At 48.1% G+C, this 24,455-nt stretch overlaps 2 protein-coding genes across 4 annotated transcripts in view; one reads left to right on the forward strand and one right to left on the reverse strand.

Annotated features, from left to right (window-relative positions):
• The window catches only part of CDK8 (cyclin dependent kinase 8), a 61,124-nt gene extending 56,248 nt beyond the window's left edge, over positions 1-4,876 (reverse strand). The window contains exon 1 of the mRNA XM_083169881.1: positions 4,469-4,876. Coding sequence (XP_083026007.1) covers positions 4,469-4,596 — 128 coding nt within the window. The 5' untranslated portion in view covers positions 4,597-4,876. The remainder of the gene's footprint in view (positions 1-4,468) is intronic.
• Positions 4,877-11,603: 6,727 nt separating this feature from the next.
• ATP8A2 (ATPase phospholipid transporting 8A2) overlaps positions 11,604-24,455 on the forward strand; it is a 683,532-nt gene continuing 670,680 nt past the window's right edge. For 2 of the 3 annotated variants that reach the window (XM_083169883.1, XM_083169890.1), the window contains exon 1: positions 11,604-11,744. In XM_083169883.1, coding sequence (XP_083026009.1) covers positions 11,604-11,744 — 141 coding nt within the window. The remainder of the gene's footprint in view (positions 11,745-24,455) is intronic. The other variant, XM_083169886.1, reaches the window with a different exon arrangement.

Consider the following 24,455-nt stretch of genomic DNA (forward strand, 5'->3'; position numbering starts at 1 on the left):
CGCGAGAGTAACAAACAGATTGCTGGATACTGAGGGTTATTTTACCAGCGAGTATCACTTGCTCTGAAAATTGAATATTCCCAAGGGTCAGTAATTTGAATTTAAAGAAACTGCTTGACTCTTCCAGGATTACAATAGTGAACTATTGTTGAATATTGGTTTAATGGGATATCCAAGAGAAAGGCTAGACGAAACCTAAACAAAAGTAAAATGCTAAACTATTCTACACCAATATGTATTGATAATGGTTCTAATACAGTCTCAAACACTCAACTCTTGCCCACCTCCTCTCTTCTTATTGTTTCTTGAAAACCTTAATTATTTCCTTTCCATCAATTACATCAGAACCTGTCCCACCAAAATCAAATCAATCAACTTTTTATTGGCCATGTATACTCGCGTTCTCCGAACATTCACAGCCCAGTGATCAGGTCTGAATCGGCCTACTGCTCAAAACGAGAACAGACCAAGTTCACCCCACAGCTCCGACCCAAGTTATTCCCAGGTTGGTGCAGTGGAACTGATCTGCCGACGCCTAGACATGACAACTTAGAGTCCCAGGAATCTGGCTCTACCTATACTGTGAACAGGACAGAGTCAGATGTCCATGGTTACTTGTTCATACTTCCCATTAACACATCATTCCCATATCAAACCCTGCAAGCTCTAGAACCTGAATTTACCTTTCAGACTGAGCAGCAACCCAGGTTAAACCAGCAGTAACCTGGGTGGAAAGCAGCAGTCTGAAAGTTGTATTAGAAGGCCAACAGGACTCAGCTTACATAAATAGACCAATCACATATATGCTTCTGGGTATCCGGATGACTGATAGACAACGTCTAGGTCAACACCAAATGATCGACAGATGGAAACGTCAACATAAGTTTATGGGCTTGTTTGTTTCATTTTTTTTTTTTTTTACTTTCATACTTTGCCATCCATGTGGACTCCAATTGGGAAGGGTAAAATGTGCAAGCTCCGCGGTGTTGAAGTGAGACCCCTAGCCTGCAGCATGAGGAGTGAAGCGGTACACTAATTGTGGGTCCACATTGACAAAGGAAAAAAAAACTTGAAACACCTCAACCTTTTCCATGTACGCCCTTGCTACTGGATTCTCACGATCATTCTTGGTGCAGGCCTCTGATTAATGAGGAGGGTAGTATTTCATTTTGACGGACCTAATTATAGATATGACAGATTTATCGATGTAGGAACCACAGCTTTACAAGTGCTATTTTGTGCTTGAAAAATAAAATATGTCCTCCTCAGGGATACCGCTTTCACATTGCAAAGCTGGGTTTTATCCACACCACGGGCAAGCCAAAATTATATAGGTAGGTTAATCGGCTACCAACAAACTTAACCCTACAGTGAATTTGTGTGCATGTACATGCGGTAGGGAATATAGAGCATAAGCTCCACCAATATTCTCTGTAAAGCGCTACAGAATATTTGGGCGCTATATAAGTAACTAGTAATTAATAAATAACCAGGGTTAGTGTGAAAGGGTTAGAGCCAGGGTCAAAATCCCAGCTGCAACCCTTTCGGGGAAAAAAAACCCAGGTCAAACATTATACACAGGGGGACCCGGGTTTAATCCTCCTGACAACCTGGTTCGAATTGCCGGGTTGGTCAACCCATGTTATTTAGTGCTTGCAGACCTCACCTCAACCTGGGAACAACCCAGGTTTAAGATGTGATGTGAAAGGGGTATAATAAGCACCACATACACAGTGAACACTAGGATACATTGGTATGTCGGACCGGAGACCGACACGAGTCAGTCGCTTTCACATTAAACCTGGGCGACATGGGTTTAACCCTACATATAACCCAGGTTGAATTGCCAGGTTGGTCAACACATCACCAACCCAGGTCCGAGGTGCGGTGGGAAAGGTGTATTGGTCATAACAGTACCGGGTTACATGCAGAAACATGCAGTTTTAATGCGTGGATCTTCCTTGGAAAAAAAATAAAGAACACACGGGATGTTGGAGGTTTGTAATTTATAGACTATATACAGATGTAAAATGAAAGATGGCCATCTCTCTGATGAAGTTGCTTTTACACAACGAATTGCGCCCGGTCTAATTACATTTACACAACGCTCTTAAGACTGCTAAATCATCATCTTTGTTCTTTATTGGTCTAGAGAAACCATGCTTTTCTGAGAAATACCAGTGAGGGAATACTGGGGCAGATGTATTAAGCCTTAACAAGAGATAAATGTAAGTGTGATAAGAAGAGATAAACGTCCAGCCAATCACCTCCCAACTGCCATGTTACAGGCTGTGTTTGAAAAAAGTCAGTAAGGAGCTGATTGGCTGGACGTTTATCTCTCTTTATCACCCCTGCATTTATCTCTTGTTAAGGCTTAATACATCTGCCCCAATGAGTCCACATTGTAATGTAATAAGGCCTAACGGCAGGTTTGTTCTGAAATTATTGAAAATTTCAAAAAGGCCATTACTCAAGTTCATGCATTCTTTTGACTACATGGAATTTAATGGTTTCACTCTTCCTTTTTATATTATATTTAATAAAATTACACAAGTTGTACTTAACTTTATTTTTTTCCATAGGTTTCAACTGTCAACATCCACCGCTTTATTTTTGCTATCATTTCCGACATGTATTTGACAAGAGCAAACAATGTCATCTCATATACAACAGCACGAAAAGTGATGGAAATTATCTGTCTACCCTGCAGTCCCACTTATCACGTACGCTATTACTACACATGCCATTTATTCCATACACCTTTCATTTGTAATAACGGAGCGTACAACAAGATTTCCCAAGCCGGTGAAACATAGTGAGCATAAACACATAAAAAATAGAAAACCAATTACAGAATATTTCAGGAACATGGTGAAACGTTGCCTGCCAAAGAGCCACAACACATTGCAGGCACATCTGCTAAACCTCTCATTGGAAAAACCCCAATGCAGGAAAGCAAAGTGGTAAAAAAAAGTGCAACCCAGCAATGATCCCATCTACTGTTACAGCTTCTGGGTCAGACGGTCACAGATAGGAGCTATGCCCAGAGAGACTAAAGTCAATAAATAATATTGTCATTCAAAAAATAAATCATCAACGCAGAACAAAGGCACCAAGGTGTACAGAGACCATTGTAGTAACAGATACTGCAACACTAACGCATTCCATAGATGGGGTAACGTACAATAACTGGTACTGTAATCAATTTCAGTTATGACCTAGTGTACACATAATTATCCTGCATATGTGTATTTTTACATGCTGTGACAAAAACCCAGCTTAAACACATTGTGCAATTGTCTATGGGACCAGAGTGTGTTTACGAAAAAAAAAAAAAACAACATTTTAAACGTACAATGGACCAGAATGCAGCCAGTGCGGTGTACAATGCCAACTGCGTGACAGAGATAATCATATGCTTGCAGTATCTGTGCAGGAGACTGGTGCAATATACTCGGGAGATAAATATATTGTGATTGTGTGATCAGTGCAACATGTACAGGAAGTAGATGAACTAGGTGGTATACAGTGTACTTGGGGGGGGGGGGGGGGGGGAGATAATGTCTACAATGTGTAGTCAGTGTAACGTGTACAGGAGCTAGGTGACCTACAGTATACTAGTGGGGATATATATACTATGCAATGTGTGGTCAGTGTAAAGGTGCCCATACACAGTGCAATAATTGCATGCGTTTTGGTCCAGATCGCATCATGCACTAATCGCATGCGATGCGATCGGGACCTAGTTCAAAACGTATGTGCACCACATAGTTTTTGATCTGTTCGCGGGAGCACGCATGGCAACCGCAAATCGCACCGTGTATGGGCACCTTAGGAGCAAGGCGACAGTATACTAAATGATATATATATTTATATACACACACTATGTATATAATGTGTGGTCAGTGTAACATGTACAGAAACTAGGTGACATAGTATACTAGTGGGTATTTATCTTTGTAACATACAGTGTACTAGTGTATACACACACATTGTATATAATGTGTGGTCAGTGTATTATACACAGAAAATAGGTAACATATAGTATACGGGGGGGGGATTTATACACCGTTTATGCAATGTGTGGCCAACGTAAAGTAAACAGGAGCTAGGTGACATACAGTATACAAGAGGGTATATATACTGTTTATGTATGATCATGTACTAGGTGACATACAGTATACTAGGGTTGTGTGTGTGTGTGTGTGTACATATATGGTGAATACAATGTGTAGTCAGTGTAACGTGTACTAGGCGACACATATATACACCCCCATGAAGCGGAGCTCGGGGTGCTCTGTGTACAGCAGCCCGGTATACACAGCACACAGTGCTAGCTGCCTAGGATGAGTCTGCCATAAAGGGCCACACCGGGGTCTCACTGCATCACACGTCCTACCCTGTAGGCCCCTGCCCCACTGGCACCCCTACGGTGGGGCCCCGGCCTGCCCAGGGCCCGGACACTCACCCATCTTTCCTCTTTGCTTTGAACACATGACCGTAAGTGCCTCGTCCAACTTTGCAGCCCTCGTACTCGAACAGGTCCTCCACCCGCTCCCGCTCCCCCGTCAGCTTCACCTTGAAGTCATAGTCCATCGTGAGCCGGTGGCATGTGGCGCTGTGCCCGGGGAGAGGGGCCGCTCGGTCCGCAGCAGCAGCAGCCGGTCTCTCTCACGCACGGCAGCCTGGTGACACCGCCGCTGCTGCCGCAAACACTGTCGTAAAGACGCCGGGCCCGCCCCTCGCCGCCGTGACCCGCCCCCACCCCGGCGCAGGAGACACATGGGTTGACCCGGCGTGACCTGGTTGTTCGGCTCCGGCTCTGTGCCACCCTGGTGATAACAGCATTGACCGGACTCCGTGCAGCATGTCCTCAGTGTGTTTTGGCCCTTATTCAGATCTGTGCGGCCGGAGCCGCATACGGTGCTCCGGCCGCACAAACCAATCCCCGCCCACAATACGGATCGCCACGGCCGTCCGTACACGGACGGCTGGCGATCCGCATGAAAATGGTGGGGCGTACGCCTCCACCATGGTGGGAGCTGCCCCCTGCATTCGATGGTCTGCGACCATCGAAGGCAGGGCCGCACGCCCCACCAGCTCCCGCAAGCTGAGACCACACGGACAATCGTCCGTGTGAAAGCTTGTATGGGGGCGGAGAACTGACATCCGGCGATGTCAGCTTTCCGCCCCCATCACTGGCGTCATAGCCTCATTACCATGCATACGCCCCGCGTTTGCATGGGAACGCCCATGAAACGCGGGGCGTATGCATAGGGAAATGAGGGTATGAAGCCCCTCACGCCCCTATACGCCCCCTTTGCGGCGTAGAAACTTTATGTGCGGCGATTTCGCCTGCACATGCGCAGATTGACCTCTGCGCATGTGCAGAGTGAAAACATCGGCGGTACGGCCGCACGCGGGCCGTACCGCTCAGTTCAGAATAAGGGCCAAAGCCTTGTGTTTCATATATATGTGTGTGTGTGTATGTATGTATCTATCTATCTACCTATCTCTCTATACACACAAGTACATAAAAACGAATTTACATAAGGTACACTGACAACTGTAGCAACTAGAATGCAGTAGCATACTTAGGCCCCATACACTTATGGAATTTGGGCCAATGTTACTCGACTCGATCAGTTCGGGTAGAGAAATCAGCTAAAATTGCATGTGTTTGACATCCGTTGCAACGTACGGACCCGTGCACATCGGATCCGTAAGTCGGACATGCTTGCATGACCTGCAATTCAGACCCCTGCCACGCTGCAGGGTTGCATGCAATACATTACATCAGTGGTTCCCAAACTGTGTGCCGTGGCTCCCTGGGGTGCCTCGATACACTTGCAGGGGTGCCTTGGATTGGTGGTCCTGGATCAATTAAAATTATTTATGGTCAATCTAAAAGGCAAAAACATTGCTGGTGGGCTGTCAATAATAAAATATGTGGACAAACAGAAGCTAATCCTGTCCCTCATCCATAATAAAACATTTGTATGACATATAAAACAATTTACTTCATTTAAAAAAAAAAAAAAAAATCTGAATAAGAAACTTTTGGCCTAGGGGTGCCGTGTAAGAAATTCTGATGCTCTAGGGTGCCGCAATTTGAAAAAGTTTGGGAACCACTGCATTACATGCAAAAGGACCGCATACTTTGGCCAGAGTCCCCGGTCCAAATTATTCCAGTGCTTCAAACTGCTTTCTTTGGGTCTAGACTCTAAAGGCCCATACACACTGGGCGATTTTGAGCTGAAAGTCGCTCAAAACACAGGGCAGGGGGAAAGCCGCTCAGTGTGTATGGATCCTAAGTACCCAGCTCCCCTCATTTTGGCTAGTATTGCCTGTACTTATTCTAGAAGTGTGTGACCTGGGCAGGGGTCCGTGACCTGCTCATCAGACACAACAAAATGTAAACCTCCTTGCAGAGGTCACTGGGAAGACTGGTGGCAGGTTAGAGGCATACACACATTGGCCCTTATTCTGATCGGTGCGGATATTCCCGCATTCTTACGGTGCGGTCCGCACGCCACGGTGTTTTGCCGCGTGCGGCCATCGTCCGTAGAAACGCCCACGTGTCCTCCGCATTCGGACGGACTCACTCTTTAAGAACAGGGCGTGTTTACGGACGACATACAAAGCATGCGTGTGCGGGAGAAACACTCCGATTCGGCACGGTATTACAGAGTATTACAGAGTATGCTCGGGAATACCGCATCCGAACGGGAGCCAAGCGGTGCTACCGCACGTAAGCGGAGTATTTACGCCAAACAACCCACTATGAAGTATCTTCTGCTATACATCACATGACCCACTTATTCAATTACCTATCCTCATAAAAAACTGCTTATTTGGAACATGTCGAATACACATGTGTATTGCTAGTATTAATATTCTGTCATGTCCATTGTTAGCAGTTTGAAAGTGTCTGACAAGTACAGCATATGTGGGTGTTTAGTACGGGTTCCTTGAAGCAGCAATGGTTTCAATTAAAGCACTGACAAGCGTCCTATTAGTGAGTAATGAGTAAAGGAGTAGATTCTATTGGGTTCAGGTGTTAATGGTTGTAGTCATTAGGCGTACGTTCGCCTACCGCATGAACGAGTGGTGTCCGCAAAGCAATAGTACACTTGTGGACACCGCACATTTCTGCCCTTTTTGATCGCGTGCATTCGGAGTGGTTTCCGAATGTACGCCCCCCAACATAAGTGTACTCCCCCGTGTCCGCCCATGTTTCCGCCCCGTTTTGCCCACTTTGAAACTACGCCCATGTGTCATTCCGCATGACGCCCATAATACGCCCCTATTTCCCGACTGATAGCGGTGAACAGTTTTGGACGGGATTTGGCCGAACTGGTACCGAGTCAAGGCGTGGCACATGCGCGTAGCGTTCTCCACGCATGCGCAGACGTCATAAAGACGCGATCCGTAAGTACGCGGTAAAGTCCGCGTCAATCAGAATAAGGGCCATTGTGATTGTTGGCTGTTTTCTAAGTGATCTACTGTATCTAGACAGAAATGAAGCACAAATCGATCCGTGTGTACATCCGATGGCCCACGTGTCGCTATCGGTGGCTCAGATCTTGTTGTGCAGTCTAGTCAAATTGCTTACCAGGTTTTTTTCTTTTTTGCTTAGTACAAAAGGCTTAGTACACATCTCTATGTGTGTATGGGCAATGTAGAAATCAGTAAGGCCCTTATTCTGATCGGTGCGGCCCGATCAGAATATGCGGCCAGGACCGTGCAGGCGAATCCCCTCCTTCCATACGGATCGCCACCTCCGTCCGTACGCGGATATGTGGCGGTCCGCATGAAAGTGGACGGGGATACGCCTCCTCCATCTTGGGAGCAGCCCCTGCATTCGATGGTCGCCGAACATCGAATGCAGGGCCGCACGCTCCACCAGCTCCCGCCACCCAAGACCACACGGACACTTGTCCGTATGAAATCATGTATGGGGGCGGGCAGCTGACATCCGGCGATGTCAGATGCCCGCCCCCTACACATGCGTCATGGCTTCATTACCATGCATACGCCCCGCGTTTGCATGGGAACGCCCATGAAACGCGGGGCGTATGCATAGGGTAATGAGGCTAAGTAGCCCTTCACGCCCCTCTCCGCCCCCTGTGCGGCGTCTGAAGAATACGTGCGGCGAAATCGCCTGCACATGCGCAGAGTGACCTCTGCACATGCGCAGACGATAACCATCGGCGGGACGACCGCATGCGGTAAAATCCGCACCGATCAGAATAAGGGCCTAAGTTCTGATGCCTACATTGCTGTCTCTGTGGGATCAGTGATCCATTATTCCCTAATTAAGCAGAATTTATAGCCAATTTCAGAAGAGTTTTTGATGAACAAGTAAGGGCATCTGTAGTAGCAATTAAGATTCTATGACTTCCTCAAGGAAATAAAATGGTAGCTTAGTACTTCATTCAGTTCCACACACTGGCGTCAGAGGTGCAGTGGAACGAGTAGGCTTTTGTTTCAACCTTCTGGAGTGGTCTCTCAGAGAGGGTGAAACTTGTCCACCTGAGAGTTTCTGACAAAACAAGAGGATCTTATATCACTCTACAACAAAGGGATCATTCACTACAACCTCGGCCTTCTTCATCCACAGAGAACTGACAAGAGAATCGGTACTGTTTACCTAGCACGGTGCCCATCGCGTTGATCGCATGTACATCGCATGCCATTATAGTGGCATGCGATGCCTGCGATGCGATGGGTGCGATTGTAGCGATTTTACATAGGGAACAATGTTAAATTACCTTCCAATCAACCAGATCAACCCAATGGACCCGATTTTACATAGGGAACAATGTTAAATTCCCTTCCAATCAACCAGATCAACCCAATGGACACGATTTTACATAGGGAACAATGTTAAATAGCCCCCAGACCACAAATTGAATACAATAACCACCCTGAAGTGTGAAATGCCCCCCCATTGTTAACATCACCCCACGGTCAACGTCATCCTGAAGCGTGGCGAGCGCAGCGGTACGCGTCCTCCGACCTTTTCATACCCCCACTATCCACGTCGGCGTGCAGTTAAGAATAGAAAGTGTGGTGAGCGCAGCGAGCCACCGAGACCGAAGCGTGGCGAGCGGATGCGGAATACATGTTAAATAATACGCGTCCCCTTGCGGGGCTCGCTGCACTCGCCAGGCTTCGGGCTCGTAATCCGCGTCCGCTCGCCACGCTTCTCAACTCCACGCCGATGTGGATAGTGGGGGTATGAAAAGTACCGCTGCCGCACGCCACGCTTCGGGATGACGTTGACCGCGGGGTGACGTTAACAATGGGGGGGGGGGGTGACATTTCACACTTCAGGGTGGTTATTCAATTTGTGGTCTGGGGGCTATTTAACATTGTTCCCCATGTAAAATCGTGTCCATTGGGTTGATCTGGTTGATTGGAAGGGAATTTAACATTGTTCCCTATGTAAAATCGGGTCCATTGGGTTGATCTGGTTGATTGGAAGGTAATTTAACATTACAAACACATAAGATGCATGCGATGCCTGCGATTTGCGGCAAGATACCCGCGATATAGATCGTGGGTGCCGTTCTTGGTAAACAGTACCAGAGAATCTGTTAAAAGGGTTTTTGCCTCTTGAAGTCACGCGCGGGCTTCTTTGTTGTGAAGAAAAAATATGGCGGTTTGCGGCCTTGCTTCGATTATAGGAGTCTTTACAAAATCCCACTCAAGAATCAATATCCGCTACCCCTCATCGCCGAACTATTCAACCATATCAAAGGAACCACAGTTTTCGCAAACCTAGATCTACGCGGAGCATATAATCTTACAAGAATCAGAGCAGGCAATGAAGGGAAGATGGCTTTTGACACCCGCAATGGCCACTGCAAGTACCAGGTAATGCCATTTGGTAATCCCCCAGCTGTCTTAGCATTTCATTAACAGAGATCTTTAAACATCCTTTGTGGTTTATTTAGAGGATATTATAATATTCTCTCAGCATTTGCTGTCTCATCTCCTACATGTTAAGGACATGCTCCAAAAACTCTGGTGGGTGAGGGCACTTCAAAAATGCATTTTTCTACATTTCAGTATAGGCAATTAGCCCCTATACTTTATTTAAAAAAAAAAAATTTTTTAAGTACCTTCAGTACTTTTCCTGGGTTATATAATTTCAGGTACAGGGCTACAGATGGATCTGGATAAGGTGCAATCCATTTTAAACTGGTCATTGGCCATGTCTCTGAAAGCAGTTCAATTATTTTTGGGGATTTTCCAATTACTATCACAAGTTTGTCACGGAATCTCTACACTTGTGGCTCCTATCATGGCCCTTACTTTAAAATGTGCTGACTAACTGGCTGTCTGAAGCCCTTTCAGCCTCTCATTTACTCAAACAGGCCTTAATTTCAGCTCCAGTACCTTGTCAGCCCGACATTGATTGGCCATTTGTGTTGGAGTTTGACATCTCTTCAGAAAGAGCAAATATTTGAGCGGTAACTTTTCAAGAAAGATCCTCCCGGCAGGGAAAAATGACACCATTGGAGACCAAGAGCTTTTAGCTGTAAAATTGGCTTTTGAGGATAGATGGTATCTTCTAGATCAGCGGTTATCAAACTGTGGGTCCTGACCCCAAAGTGGGTCAGCATGCGGTCGCGACTCCATGTTGCTGCTCATCAGACTGATAACTTTTCTAATCTTAAGGCCCCCACACACTAGAACGATTTTTTGGCTGATTGTCCGATTTCTGACAGATCGCCTGATATATCGGCCGATTTTACAGATAATCTGCAATAATCGGTCGATTATTGCAGATTATCGGTAAAAAACGGCCGATATATCGGACGATCGGTTGGAAATCGGACAATCGGCCAAAAAATTCGTTCTAGTGTGTTCGTTCAAAAATCTGTTGAATTGTCTGTTATTTTAGATTCCTCCCATCATTTTGTGCCTCCACAATGCTGCCATGTATGTGCTGTCTGCTGACTACACATGTGATGTGATGACCTTCTGTAGTAACTTGCTGGGGTCCTGTCATTATTTTTATTGTCCGTTGGGGTCCAACAGCAAAATAATTTGACTGCCTACAGAAATCATCTCAGATCGTGGAGTACAGTTTGTTGCTTCATTTGGGAGGGCTCTTTGTTTCACCTTGTGGGTGAACCTAACATTTTCCATGACTTACTATCTGTAGTCAGAGGGGGTAAACCAAGATCAGGAAACCTTTTCAGATCTTTATCTTTCTTCTTCTCAGGGAAATTCGTACAAACTCTTACCTGGGGCAGATTTTGCTCCCAATAATCATTCCTTCAGCAAGACTACTCTCTTTTTGGTATATGGAAGTCATCTTCGGATACTGGAATTTCAAAAATGATCAGTTTTTGACTTACTTCATCTAATATTTTTTGAACATTTGGAAGAAGGCCTCTCACTTCAAAAGGCCTCTGTTTGCTACAAAAAAATTGCAGATGGAAAGGTCATGTTACTATCCGGTACAGTGCACAGTGCTTTGTGTCTGTGTTTTATTATTTGCTATGTATTATTAGTTGCTTGTTTGCAAGAAATGTGTTGCTTAAAATGTAATTTACTATCCAGACATCTTATTTCTCCCATAGGGTATGGTATCATTGAAATGTCATCTTCACCACCTGCAGAAAGATCCAGGGAATCCAAATGGAATTTTGGATGTAACCAGATATCTACTTATCCCTACTACCATACCGATATCTACATACCCTGTAAGAATACACCCTAAATGGGTAAGACCCCCACTTACCTGTAAATCTGTCCATACACTAGTGCAATTTGGCCATGTTTCATCTGATTTTGACGGTTCGGGCAAAGAAATTTGTTGAAAACTGTCAAAATCACGTGTTTTAAATCCGATCAGATGTGCCTTCCCGTGCATATCGGGTCAGAAATTGGACCTGTTGCACATGAGATAAATGGGAATCACAGGCGTCAGGTGCACATCACAACTGCTTTTTAGCACCTACGATATATTGCATCCGATTTCCTTTGAACTTCCCAGGCAGCAATGGTGCCACGCCCATGGGAACCCAGACACTCACCCAGGTGCCGGATGACACTCCGACAATCGCAATTCCAGTGGTCATTTCTCTGACGAAATCCCTACTGCTAAATGCCCAACAGTCGGGAACCCGACTGCCGGTGGCTATTTTCCATCGTCGGGCGTGACAAGCACAGCAAGCCCGCAAGGGGCTCCGATGCACTCGCTCCCCCTCCCCCCCACCTTTCACCCTACTGACAGTCGGAATTCCGATGATGGAGAAACAACCGGGTACATGTCTCAGGTATCGCCAATTTTGTTGTTTTGCTTGTTCATTTTAGTTTCATTTGTACTGTATGTTGTGCTCTTAATATCCTGTTATGCTTCCACTAGTTCTGTACATACAGTATACTTGACAAGGTGAGGCAGACCCTTTGTGGCTCCCTATAAATAAACGTTAATATTAGGGATGCCAATTCCGGGGCATTTTTTCAATCCCGGGATTCAGTTGGGTGGGCGGGCTGTGCCCTGCGCAGCGTGACCTCTGACCTCGTCACGCTGCACAGTACAGCACTGCCGGCCATGGGAGAAGCCGGGCAGCGTCTGAGCGAGTGCTCAGACGCTGCCCGGAATTAGACTGCGCATGCGCAGTCTAATCCCGAAATCATGGGATTGGAAACTCCAATCCCGGGATTGAAATCCAGGCGTTTTGGGGGCCAAGGATTGGCCACACTAGTTAATATTAATAATAATGATTGGTAAAATAGTCATGTATGGCTGCGGCAGTTCTTGGGGATATGTGCAGCTGAAATCATGATCTGAAAATTGAATTGAAGTAGACAGAATTGATGAATGCAGTTCAGCTGCCATAGAAGATTTTAAGATTTCTTATGCAAATCTGTAGAATTTTGCACTTTAATCCATGTCTTGTACAGTAAAAGCCCAGTTATGTTAACCAAAATGAGGGCATGTTAATATTTCATTATGGAATAGCCGAGGCTTTCATGCCTTGTCAAGTGTTATCTTAGGTACCAAGCAATTCTCTATTCATATAACAAAGGCAGGTTTAGATAACACATCTATGAACAAAGCCGTTTTGTGCAGCACATTTATAAATCATAGATCATTTCCCTCAAATGCCTCAGCGATCACTGTAGGGTTCTATCATTCATATGTATTTTACTTCAAATGTCATTTTTGATGAAAAGAAAGCAATACGTTCACTCATCTAACAGTGCGGAAATTTGTGCAATGCGAAAACTTTCTATAAACATTTATTTGTCATAATAATAGTTGCCTTGCTGGACACCCAGTGCCAGATTAGATGGTAAGTACCGCTGGCCCCATTCTGTAAGGGGCCTCCCTAGCCGGAGTTGTACAGGGACTTACTGATATTCAGGCTCTGCCACCATCAGCAACACTCCGAGCAGGGAAAACAGCTGCTGATGGAGCCCAGAGAGAAGTAATATAGTCCCCCTGTACCTGAGGCTGCAGCCATTGGGAGGATGTAGGGGGAGTTGGGAACCTTCCCCCAAGTTCCACGAATCGTGGTTATTAAGGGGGCATAGCTTAATGCAGAAAAGTGCCCAGCCCCATCAGGTACCTCTGCTGGTTTAGGTTAGTGCTCGCTCCCCTCCCTCCTCACACCACCCCATCTCCCTGACACTCTCTCACTGATGCTCTCTACCTCTCTCTCTCCCTGATGCTCTCTTTTACTGTCACGCTCTCTCCCCCCTGACGCTCTCTTCCTCTCCCTAAATGCTGTCATTATCTCTCCTTGATGCTCTCTGTCTCTCCCTGATCTCTTTCCCTGATGCTGTCACTCCCTGGCACTGTACCTCTCTCTCTCTCCTTGATGCTCTCCCTGATACTCTCTCTCCCTGACGCTGTGACTCTTCTCCCTGGTGCTCTTATTCCCTGACACTCTTTCTGGAAGGAAAAAGACACTAGTGGGGGCATTATGTGTGTAAAAGGCATTAGTGGGTACATTATGTGTGTAAGCAGCACTACAGGGGGGCATTATATGTGTAAGGGGAATTACAGGGGGGGGGGCAATGTATGTGTAAGCGGCACTACAGGGGGCATTATATGTGTAAGAGGCACTTCAGGGAGCAGTATAAGCCCCGTAAACAAGGGTTGATGCAAGGTGTTTAAGCACAGATCACATCTCTGTACACAGTATGATGCACCCACTGAGCATGTGCATCATGACATCTGATTACGATTAGGCTGTATATCTAGAGATAGGCCACGGCAGGAGAGTTAGACTGCTGGATTAATATTAATATACTCACCATCAGGACTTCCTTTCAACTGGACCAAAAGACACCATTGGATTTGCAATGCAAGAAAATCAGTGCCACACCACTGGGACCTGCTTTTTGAAAACATTCTAATTATGTCGACATGTCATCCGTGTCTACTTGTTGACATTAGAATGGTGAGAAAAATAAACCAAAACCATCTTAAAGAGATAACACAAAATGGAAGAGCCACAGAATAGAAAGGCAAAATACACAATCTTTAAAAAATCATGAAGTCCGTGTATGTTGTTTATGTATGTTACACCTGAGAGTATCAGGGGAGGTGCACTACATGATCGGAAGTCTCCCTGGTGCGCATACGGAAGTCCCGGCACCTGCCAGCTCCATTGCACATGTGCCAGGGACACCACGCAGGCTTTCTTCTCTCCGGGCACAGGGGTAAGGTGCATTGCCCCTTTTTAAATGTAAGCAGCAGATGCCACTGGTTACAATGTGAGAAATAAGCATTAGAATAAGAATATGAGCATCAGCAAATGAATAAAGAATAAAAATGTTTATTTCATCACCTAAAATAACAGGTTTAAAAAGAATTTTAGGGGAAAAAAAACAATCATTGCCTGTACCCCCTCAACCCTGTTCGCACCCCACGTGGATTCGGTTGTACTGAGGCAGCGTAGGGATTAGTTGACCCCGGCAACAACCCAGCATTTTTAAATGCCGATTCATTTTGCCGGGTGGAGCCGAACCCCATTCACACCACCTGCAAATTACCTGGTTAAAGCTTTTCAACCCGATAATTTGCTGAAGAACCCAGGTTTTTCGGTGGTGTGAAAGGGTCAACCCGGGTCTTAAATCCCGGCACTCTGGCCCTGGTCAAGAGTAGCGACGGAGTGCCGGCATTTAAGACCCGTGTTGACCCTTTCACACCACTGAAAAACCCAGATTATTCAGCAAATTACCGGGTTGAAAAGCTTTAACCCGGTAATTTTATTCTTGGTGTGAGAGGGGTATTAGTAAAGATTTGGGCAGATGTATTGAGTCACAGGGGCACGCTGGTGAGGCAGGGGGCAGAGGTACATATGGGGATAGGAGATAAGTGTACATGAGGAGGTAGAGGCATGCTTGGTTGGGCAAGGGGCAGAGGTACATAGGTACATATGGGGATAGGAGATGATAGGTGTACATGAGGTAGAGGCATGCTTGGTTGGGCAAGGGGCAGAGGTACATATGGGAATAGGAGATGATAGGTGTACATGAGGAGGTAGAGCAGTGATTTTCAACCGGTGTGCCGCGGCACACTAGTGTGCCGCGGCCAGCTGACAGGTGTGCCGCCATGCCTCGGGTCACGGCGACACACCAGCGGAGTTTCTATTTGACAGGGGGGACGGGCAGGCGGCTCGGCATCATCCGCCCCCCCCTGTCAGTGTGCGTCCATGTGCGCACTGCCCGCCCGCTCACGGCTCCCCCGCTGTGCACTGTCCGGGACTCGAGAGACGTGCTGTGCTGCTATGCAATAATCATATATCCCGCTGGACCACTAGCCAATGGGCGCTTGCGGTCCAGCAGCCAATCAACTGGTGGCTGCTGGACCGCGAGCGCCCATTTGCTAGTGGTCCAGCAGCGGGAGATATGAATATTACATATCAGCACAGCACGTCTCTCTCCCGTACATAGCGGGGGAGCCGTGAGCGGCACACTGGACGCACACTGACAGGGGGGAGGGGTCGTCGGCGTGTAAGCAGAGGCAGGAGGGGGGTTTGCACACGGACGCACACTGGGAGGAGGAGGTGGGGGGGAGTGAGGTGAGCGGGCCGGCTAACCATCGGCTGGCTATGGTGTACTCCCACCCACTCTCCCACCCTCCTGCACTCACCCAGCCACCCTCCCACTCCACTGCAGATACCCTCCCAGCCACCCTTCCACCCCACTGCAGATACCCTCCCAGCCACCCTTCCACCCCACTGCAGATACCCTCCCAGCCACCCTCCCACCCCACTGCAGATACCCTCCCAGCCACCCTCCCAGCCCACTGCAGATACCCTCCCAGCCACCCTCCCAGCCCACTGCAGATACCCTCCCAGCCACCCTCCCACCCCACTGCAGATACCCTCCCAGCCACCCTCCCACCCCACTGCAGATACCCTCCCAGCCACCCTCCCACCCTCCCAGCCACCCTCCCACCCCACTGCAGATACCCTCCCAGCCACCCTCCCACCCCACTGCAGATACCCTCCCAGCCACCCTCCCACCCCACTGCAGATACCCTCCCAGCCACCCTCCCACCCCACTGCAGATACCCTCCCACCCCACTGCAGATACCCTCCCAGCCACTCTCCCACCCCACTGCAGATACCCTCCCACCCTACTGCTCCCACCCTCCCTCCCTGCTGCACACTACTGGCGGTGCATTGAATTGCAAATAGCGGACGGGAGCCAGGAGTGGGCCACTGCACAGTTCTGTCCCCCTTGGCAACGAGCAAATTCAGTCCACCTTGGCATCGAGCATGAAGCCCCTGGCATTGAGCATGTAGGTAAGTGGCACTTATGTGTCAAATGTGTATGGTGTGTTATATAGTATGTCATGGGCATTGCGGTGTGTTATATAGTATGTCATGGGCATTGCGGAGTGTTATATAGTATGTCATGGGCATTGCGGAGTGTTACATAGTATGTCATGGGCATCATGTGTGGGCTTATGTGTAATCGGAATTACAAAGTTCACTAAAATGTGCAATGGGCATTACGGTGTGTGGCATAACATGTAATGGCCATTATGGCATGTGGTATACTATATAATGGGTGTGCGGTGTGTTGGCATTATGTTAAAAAATTTGGCGCGCGCCTTCGGCGCGCACTGTCCATATTGTCCCTCGTTTGAAAGAAATTTGGTGAGTCCTGGCATAATGTGTAATGGCCATTGCGGTATATGGCATAGCTTGTAATTGGCATCACGATGTGTGGCATAACTTGTAATGGCCATTAATGTGTGTGATATAACATGTAACTGGCATTATGGTATGCAAAATATCTGGAATATCTGATTAAAAAATGTTGGTGTGCCTTGGCAATTTTGAAGTCTTGTCTGGTGTGCCGCGACCTGAAAAAGGTTGAAAATCACTGAGGTAGAGGCATGCTTGGTTGGGCAAGGGGCAGAGGTACATATGGGGATAGAAGATGATAGGTGTACATGAGGAGGTAGAGGCTCACTTGGTTGGGCAAGGGGCAGAGGTACATATGGGGATAGGAGATGATAGGTGTACATGAGGAGGTAGAGGCTCACTTGGTTGGGCAAGGGGCAGAGGTACATATGGGGATAGGAGATGATAGGTGTACATGACGAGGCAGAGGCACACTTGGTTGGGCAAGGGGCAGAGGTACATATGGGGATATTAGATGATAAGTGTACATGAGGAGGTAGAGGCATGCTTGGTTGGGCAAGGGGCAGAGGTACATATGGGGATAGGAGATGATAGGTGTACATGAGGAGGTAGAGGCATGCTTGGTTGGGCAAGGGGCAGAGGTACATATGGGGATAGGAGATGATAGGTGTACATGACGAGGCAGAGGCACACTTGGTTGGGCAAGGGGCAGAGGTACATATGGGGATATTAGATGATAAGTGTACATGAGGAGGTAGAGGCATGCTTGGTTGGGCAAGGGGCAGAGGTACATATGGGGATAGGAGATGATAGGTGTACATGAGGAGGTAGAGGCATGCTTGGTTGGGCAAGGGGCAGAGGTACATATGGGGATAGGAGATGATAGGTGTACATGACGAGGCAGAGGCACACTTGGTTGGGCAAGGAGCAGAGGTACATATGGGGATAGGAGATGATAGGTGTACATGAGGAGGTAGAGGCATGCTTGGTTGGGCAAGGGGCAGAGGTACATATGGGGATAGGTGTATAAACCCAATAGTCAGACTTAATATTCTAAGACACCATCTTCCTCAGTTTATGGCTGGTGACAATCTTTTGGGAACACATCTGGGGCTCCTACATGTCCGATGAACATCAATTATCCCCCTAGTGACTGAATGCCTGCCTGTAATCATATCTATAACATGGAGATAAACATCAGGGAAGGTCACTGTATGTTGCAGAAGTGATGACTATGACAGATGACTGGATACCGCTCTCAGCAGAAATCAGCACGGGGCTGATGAGACGGCTGATTACTGCCTGGTATGGCAGGATTTGTGCGGAACAATGACTGATTCTTGTGCAGAAAATCTGACAACCTGGCGTCTAGGTTTATAATCGTGAAATTACTAGTGCAAATTGTCAGGTAGTAAAAACAAGTAAGTTGTACAAGAAGAAGTGATGTCATTTCCAACATTTTAGTTGTTAAAACAGAGAAAAATAAAAGTTAAAAACTAAAATTTTGAACATAGAGTTACTGTACTAGGACTACAAGAGAGATGTGAGGAATAAAGCAGACGGCAGCATCAATGAGCTGTCGAGTCCAGATAAGACTTTCCTAATTTAACCCCTTGAGTGGTGTATTTTGCTGGGGCAGGAAAAACCTACCAGGGCAGGTTTGTCCTGCCCCAGTAAAACCCACCACAGAAAGTTGGAAGCCCCCCCTCACCTCCGCTCCGGCGTTAGTACGCCGGAGCTTCCCTGCTGCCGCTGTCCCAGCTGCCTAAGCCGCCTGTCGCATTCAGCAGTGACGTCGGCGGCAGGCTGGGGGATATTCGCGGTGGCTCGGGAGGACTCGGGTGCCTGAGCCATGCCGACCATGCCCGAGCCTGCCGCTGGCGTCACTGTAAAATGAGTGACGGCTGTCGGGCGGGTCAGGGGAGCAAAGGTGAAGGGGGGGGGGGGGGGGGGCTGGAAGGGTTGGGCCAGATGGGGACTCTAGAGGTGGTGCACACCTGGACACCACTGGCGCGCACCTATTCTATATTAGTGGTATGCCCGGAAATTTTCCGAGACAGCCCGCTGTGGCAGCGCAACCACCCAAAGGGTTAAAAAAATATATCCATACTGGAAATTTGGGGCTGATTCAGACCCTTACAATTAGTCCCCGGGAGCAAACGGCATTGGGGAGATTCCCACTCACTGAGCTGTTTGCTCGAGGAGGGGAGGAAAGGGGGCAGGCAGGGGAATGACCAGCATTGTAAGGCCGAGTCCCGCTGCTCCGCTCCCTCATTACAGCTGCTGCAGCCTCTCTCTTCATCCCAGCACACGCTGCCCAGTGCTGTGTGCTGAGCAGGGGAAAGTGGCAGCCTGTCCTCCCTCCATGCGTGCAGGTCTGCAAGTCTATCTTATGTCTTCTGTATCCTAAATAATTTCCTTATTTTTCTCTTAATCACTGTAGTGGAGCATACAATTAATATGTACTTGCTTTACACAGGGCCGGGGGGTCGCCCCGGCGCCCACTGCCACGCTGTTACCGGGGGGGGGGGGGGATGATGCGGCCGCTGCTGGAGGGGGGTGGATGATGCAGCCGCTGCGGGAGGGGGGGTGGAGGATGCGGTCGCTCCGAGGGGGGGAAGCGGGAGCAGTGCGGCGGCAGCTGCCGAGTTTGCTGGGTGTGGGTGGGAAGCAGCTTACCTGCCGGTTGTTGTGTCTCTCCACAGCGGTGTTGGGCGGGTGGGTTGTCAGAAGTGACAGTGGGAGGGTGTGATGCATCGGCAGCCGACGAGGTTGCTGGGAACCCCCCCCATTCAGGGGGGTTCCCAGCTCCGGACTACTGCCCTCCAGTGGCCGGCGCCCTAGGCAAATGCCTAGAGCTGCCTAGTGGTGGCGCCGGCCCTGGCTTCACATCCCTGCAGCATACTTGCCAATGTCTCCCTGTTCCCCTGGAGAGTCTAGCAATCTCTCTGATTGCATCTTACCCCATTATATAGCGGTTTTATTCTTTGGAGAAAAAAAAAGAGATATACCGTACATTCAAATTGGAGTATCAGTGCCATTTCCCTGCATTGGTGATAAGGCACAAGAATCCATGTGGCTACATGCATTTTATATACTGTTTATTATGGCCACTTATATGGAACCACTTGTAAAACAAGCTTGAAAAACGCATCAGTGAGTTTCTTAGACAAGTGCAGTAGATCTTACTAACTGCTCTGGGGATCATTTAGATTTTGAATGTAAATAATTTGCAGAACACGCCTCTCAGATGTTGCAGTACACGTCTGCACTTAAAGATGTTAAGTGGCGTTCACACAGGGAGTGTCGCATTATTTTAAAAAAATTAATGATTGCGCTCTCTAGGTAGAGCTGTTCCTCAGTTGCTTCCTCATAACAAAACAAGGTTATGGGCGCCATCTAGAGGATATTAGTCGTTACTTTTTACTTACAGGGCTTGTTATTTCCTTAGCATTCTCAGTGCGAGTTCAGTATGATTTGCCGATGGACATTTGACAGAATGGTCATTATACCATACCAAAACAGACATGGTCAAAATACAGATATTTAAATATATATGCCGACAGGTCGACGCCGTTTAAGTGTACTGCATCCCCTCGCATGGCTCGCTTCGCACGGAACACTATTATATTCCCGGTCCACTGGGATGGTAAAGTATGAAAAAGTAAGTTTTGGGGCAATTTTTAAAAAAAACCTCATATGGACATGTTGACTTGTTGTCATGTTAAATGTCAGTATTTTTACCATGTCAGTTAATTGAACATGTCGGTATAATGAATGTCGGTATATTGACCGTGTCGGTATTTTGACTGCCGACCAATGGGTGTCGTTATAATGACCATCGGTCAAACATTTGTTGGTAAATTGACTGCATATCCTTAATGCAAAAAGATGGTGTGAGTTTAGGTTTATTAAAAGTAACATTTGTACCATCTTTGTATGCCACTATTATTAGTGAGCATTAACTTTAGTGCTAAACAAAATATGAGGAATTTCCTGGGCACCTCATTATATAGCGGAGAGGAGACAGCTATTACTGTACGTCAGGGGTGGACAATTATTTCAGCTGGGGGGGCCACATGACACTTCCAGTAAATATTCGAGGGCCACGCTCCAGAAAAGGGGATGTGGTAACTCAAAAAGGGGGAGTATCCACTCAAATGGGGAGTGTCCTTGAGTGTAGTGTACCACAGCATATACCCCTTATACATATTATGCAATACAATAGAAGACCCCCTTATACTTGCCCTATACACATTATGCCACAAGGAATAAACCAAAATCACATTATGCCACACGCAATAAGCCAAAATTCACATGGAATAAGTCAAAATTTACGTTATGCCACACAGAATGATCCAAAATGCACATTGAGCCAAAATTAACATTATGCCACACAGTATGAGCCAAAATTCACATCATATAATCCAGTAATACAAAAAAAATCCAGTACAATTTTTAATATGGGTTGCCGGACAGTTTCCCGACAGTCGGGATCCCGACAGTCATTACCCCGACGTCGGGATCCCGACTGTCAAAACCCCGACACTCGGGGTCCCGACAGCCACCTGCTATTCTCCCTCGTGGGGGATCATGGTGAGCGCAGAGAGCCCGCAAGCGGCTTTGTTGTGCTTGCCCCGCTGTCTGAGTCTGGCCAGTCGGGATAATGACAGTCGGGATCCCGACTGTCGGGATCATATACCACACCCGCTTAATATCTGCCGCAATCCTGTGCCCTGCAGAGCATATATAACACTACCTTGTTAGCTTGATGTCATACATTTAACCCCTGCGCACTGAGTCTGCAATCTGACTGAAGGCCAAAAGTATACAGTCAGGAGAAACAAGCCTACAGTCACCAGGAAAGAGGTTTTTGAAGCCCCACACACACATTCATATGTAAGCAAGGGGCTAGTAAAGGAGTATAGTGGTGGCAGCAATTAATCTCCTACAACTGGTACAAAATTGCCAATTACAACTGTGAGTGGCAGGATAAAAAAACACTGAGGAATTACTGGGGCAGCCAGCTGGGATCTCCTGTCAGACACTGGGCAGTGTGGGAGCAGAGCCAAGGCACAAGAGTGGACTGTAACTGGTGTGCCACTGTGATCCTCTCCCGCACTGTGGCTCCACCCTTAATCACAAATTAAATCCCGGCCAACCTCCCAACTGACGAGAACAAGGTTTCTTCAGCAGTTTGCATGCTACAGCGCAATGACAAGCCGCATTGGGCCGATTGACATTGCTACCTGGTTGGGGGAAATGGGCAGGGCCGGCACCACCACTAGGCAGCCTTAGGCATTTGCCTAGGGCGCCGGCCACTGGAGGGCAGCAGTTTGAAGCACCCTCCCCCCCTGGTCAGCACCATGCACAACTCTCTCCCCCCACCGGAGCATCACCCTCGCACCTCACCCCCTTTCGTCAGCAGAGAGGATTGGAGCAGCAGGGACGCTTGCAGCAGGGGTAAGTTTCCTGCACCTGGCAAAACCCGTCTGCCCCCTCCTACCCGTGGAGCATCGCAGCACCCATCGCCTGGCACACCACCTACCCCCAAATGGATTGGTTACTCCACCCGCCCGCCCATCACCCGTGGAGTGCCGCGGCAGAGCCCAGGTCCCTCCCGCACCGTAGCACCCATAACCCCCGTGGATCGGGTGAGCGCCAGGGCGTCCTCCCTGCCTGGGGCGCTCCGGTGCCTCACACCGGCCCTGGCAGTGGGCCAGGTAGGATCAGTTCGTGGGCTGCATCAGGCACGCGGGCCGGATGTTGCCCACCCCTTCTGTAGGTCAACAATAATAATGTTAGCAATTATGGTTGGTATCAACATTTTTAAAATGTTGACAGGCAACATGTCAACATGTTCACAATGTCAGCTTCTATGTTGACATCAGGGTTAGGCTGGAACAGGAGGGTTAGGAAACAGGCAGGAAATGTTCTCCCAGCATCTGCAAAACCCAGACTCGCCCATATGACTTCCTAACAGAGAAGCACATGTTTGCACAGTCCAGTGTTGATGTGCTTTCCACCACTCTATCCATTGCTTTTACATTGGACTTGGGGCCCAATTCAGTTTTGTTTTCTGGGCTACGAATTTGTTGCCCGAGTGATAATCGTAGATCCACGCATGCGTATGGTCCTCGGTGTGCATGCATGAGCACTCTGTGGGAGCACAGGCTCCGAACGCCTCTGCTGATAAGCCTCTTGCTGTTTGATTCACAGCAGGTGGCCATTTGGTGGCATGCTGCTGGCATTTTCTGGGTGTTTCCCAGAAACCGCAGGCATTCCCTGGCCATCGGGATGGAGGGCTGCTGACATCATCAGCGGCTTTCTTCTCCTCACAGCCTTCAAAGCACCTAGTCAGTCCTGGTACACTTAGCGCTGCGAGCAGCGGGAAAAAATTATTTGATGGTGAATGATTTTTCCCAGGGCCAGCGCTACCCACTCAGCAGAACCTGTAATGCAGGGAGGTGCCAGGCCGTGTAGGCATTCTCCCTGCTTTGTTACTCTGCTGTGTCAGACTTGCCAAAGCTCACATTTTTTTGCCCAGTTATCCCGCTGCCCCACAAATTGACATGCATCTCCCTATAAATATATAGAGTGGAATTAACAGGGTCGGGGCTTTAAAGGGTAGCTACTAGGAGCCTATAGGAAGGAGCACAGCAAGTGGCCCTGCCTCCATATCACATCACTCACCATGTGCTTTACAAAGTGTGCCACTGGCAGCTACAGAGGCTCTTTGAGGTGCCCGTGCTGCTAATGTGCAACAGGAAGCTCCACCAGCCCTGGCATCTAGACACCATGACTAGCGCCCCAGAGACAGAACAGGGTAAACTCTGTATGCAGATTTTCTTATTTATATTACAGAGTCTTGCTTTCACGTTCTCCTCTTCCCCATCCGCAGCACCCCCTCCCCTATCTGTGGCACCCCAAATCTCCCCTCCCTCATCCGCGGCACCCCCCTCTCCCCACACAGGTTGCCTTCTCCTAGTCACATCCCCCTTTCCCATCTGCTGCCCCATCTGCCTCCCTCCCTCACAATCTGCCTTTCCCTGCTCACTATCTCTTCACCACCACCCCTCCCCATCCACAGCACCACCTCCGCATCCATGGTACCCCCCATCCCCTCTCTCATCAGCGTCCCCCCTCCACACACAGCCTTCCCCTGCTTACTCCCTCCTCACACCCCACTCCTTCAGCTGCGGCACCCGCTCCTTCCCCCTGCTCACTCTTCATACAGGCAGGGCCGTCTTAGCGCACTGAGCTTTCTCGCAAGCTCTGTCCCTGCATACAATAATTAATACATCTGTATAATGTAAT

The sequence above is a fragment of the Crinia signifera genome, chromosome 2 (assembly GCF_055691185.1).
Source record: "Crinia signifera chromosome 2, ASM5569118v1, whole genome shotgun sequence".
Classification (NCBI taxonomy): Eukaryota; Metazoa; Chordata; class Amphibia; order Anura; family Myobatrachidae; genus Crinia; species Crinia signifera.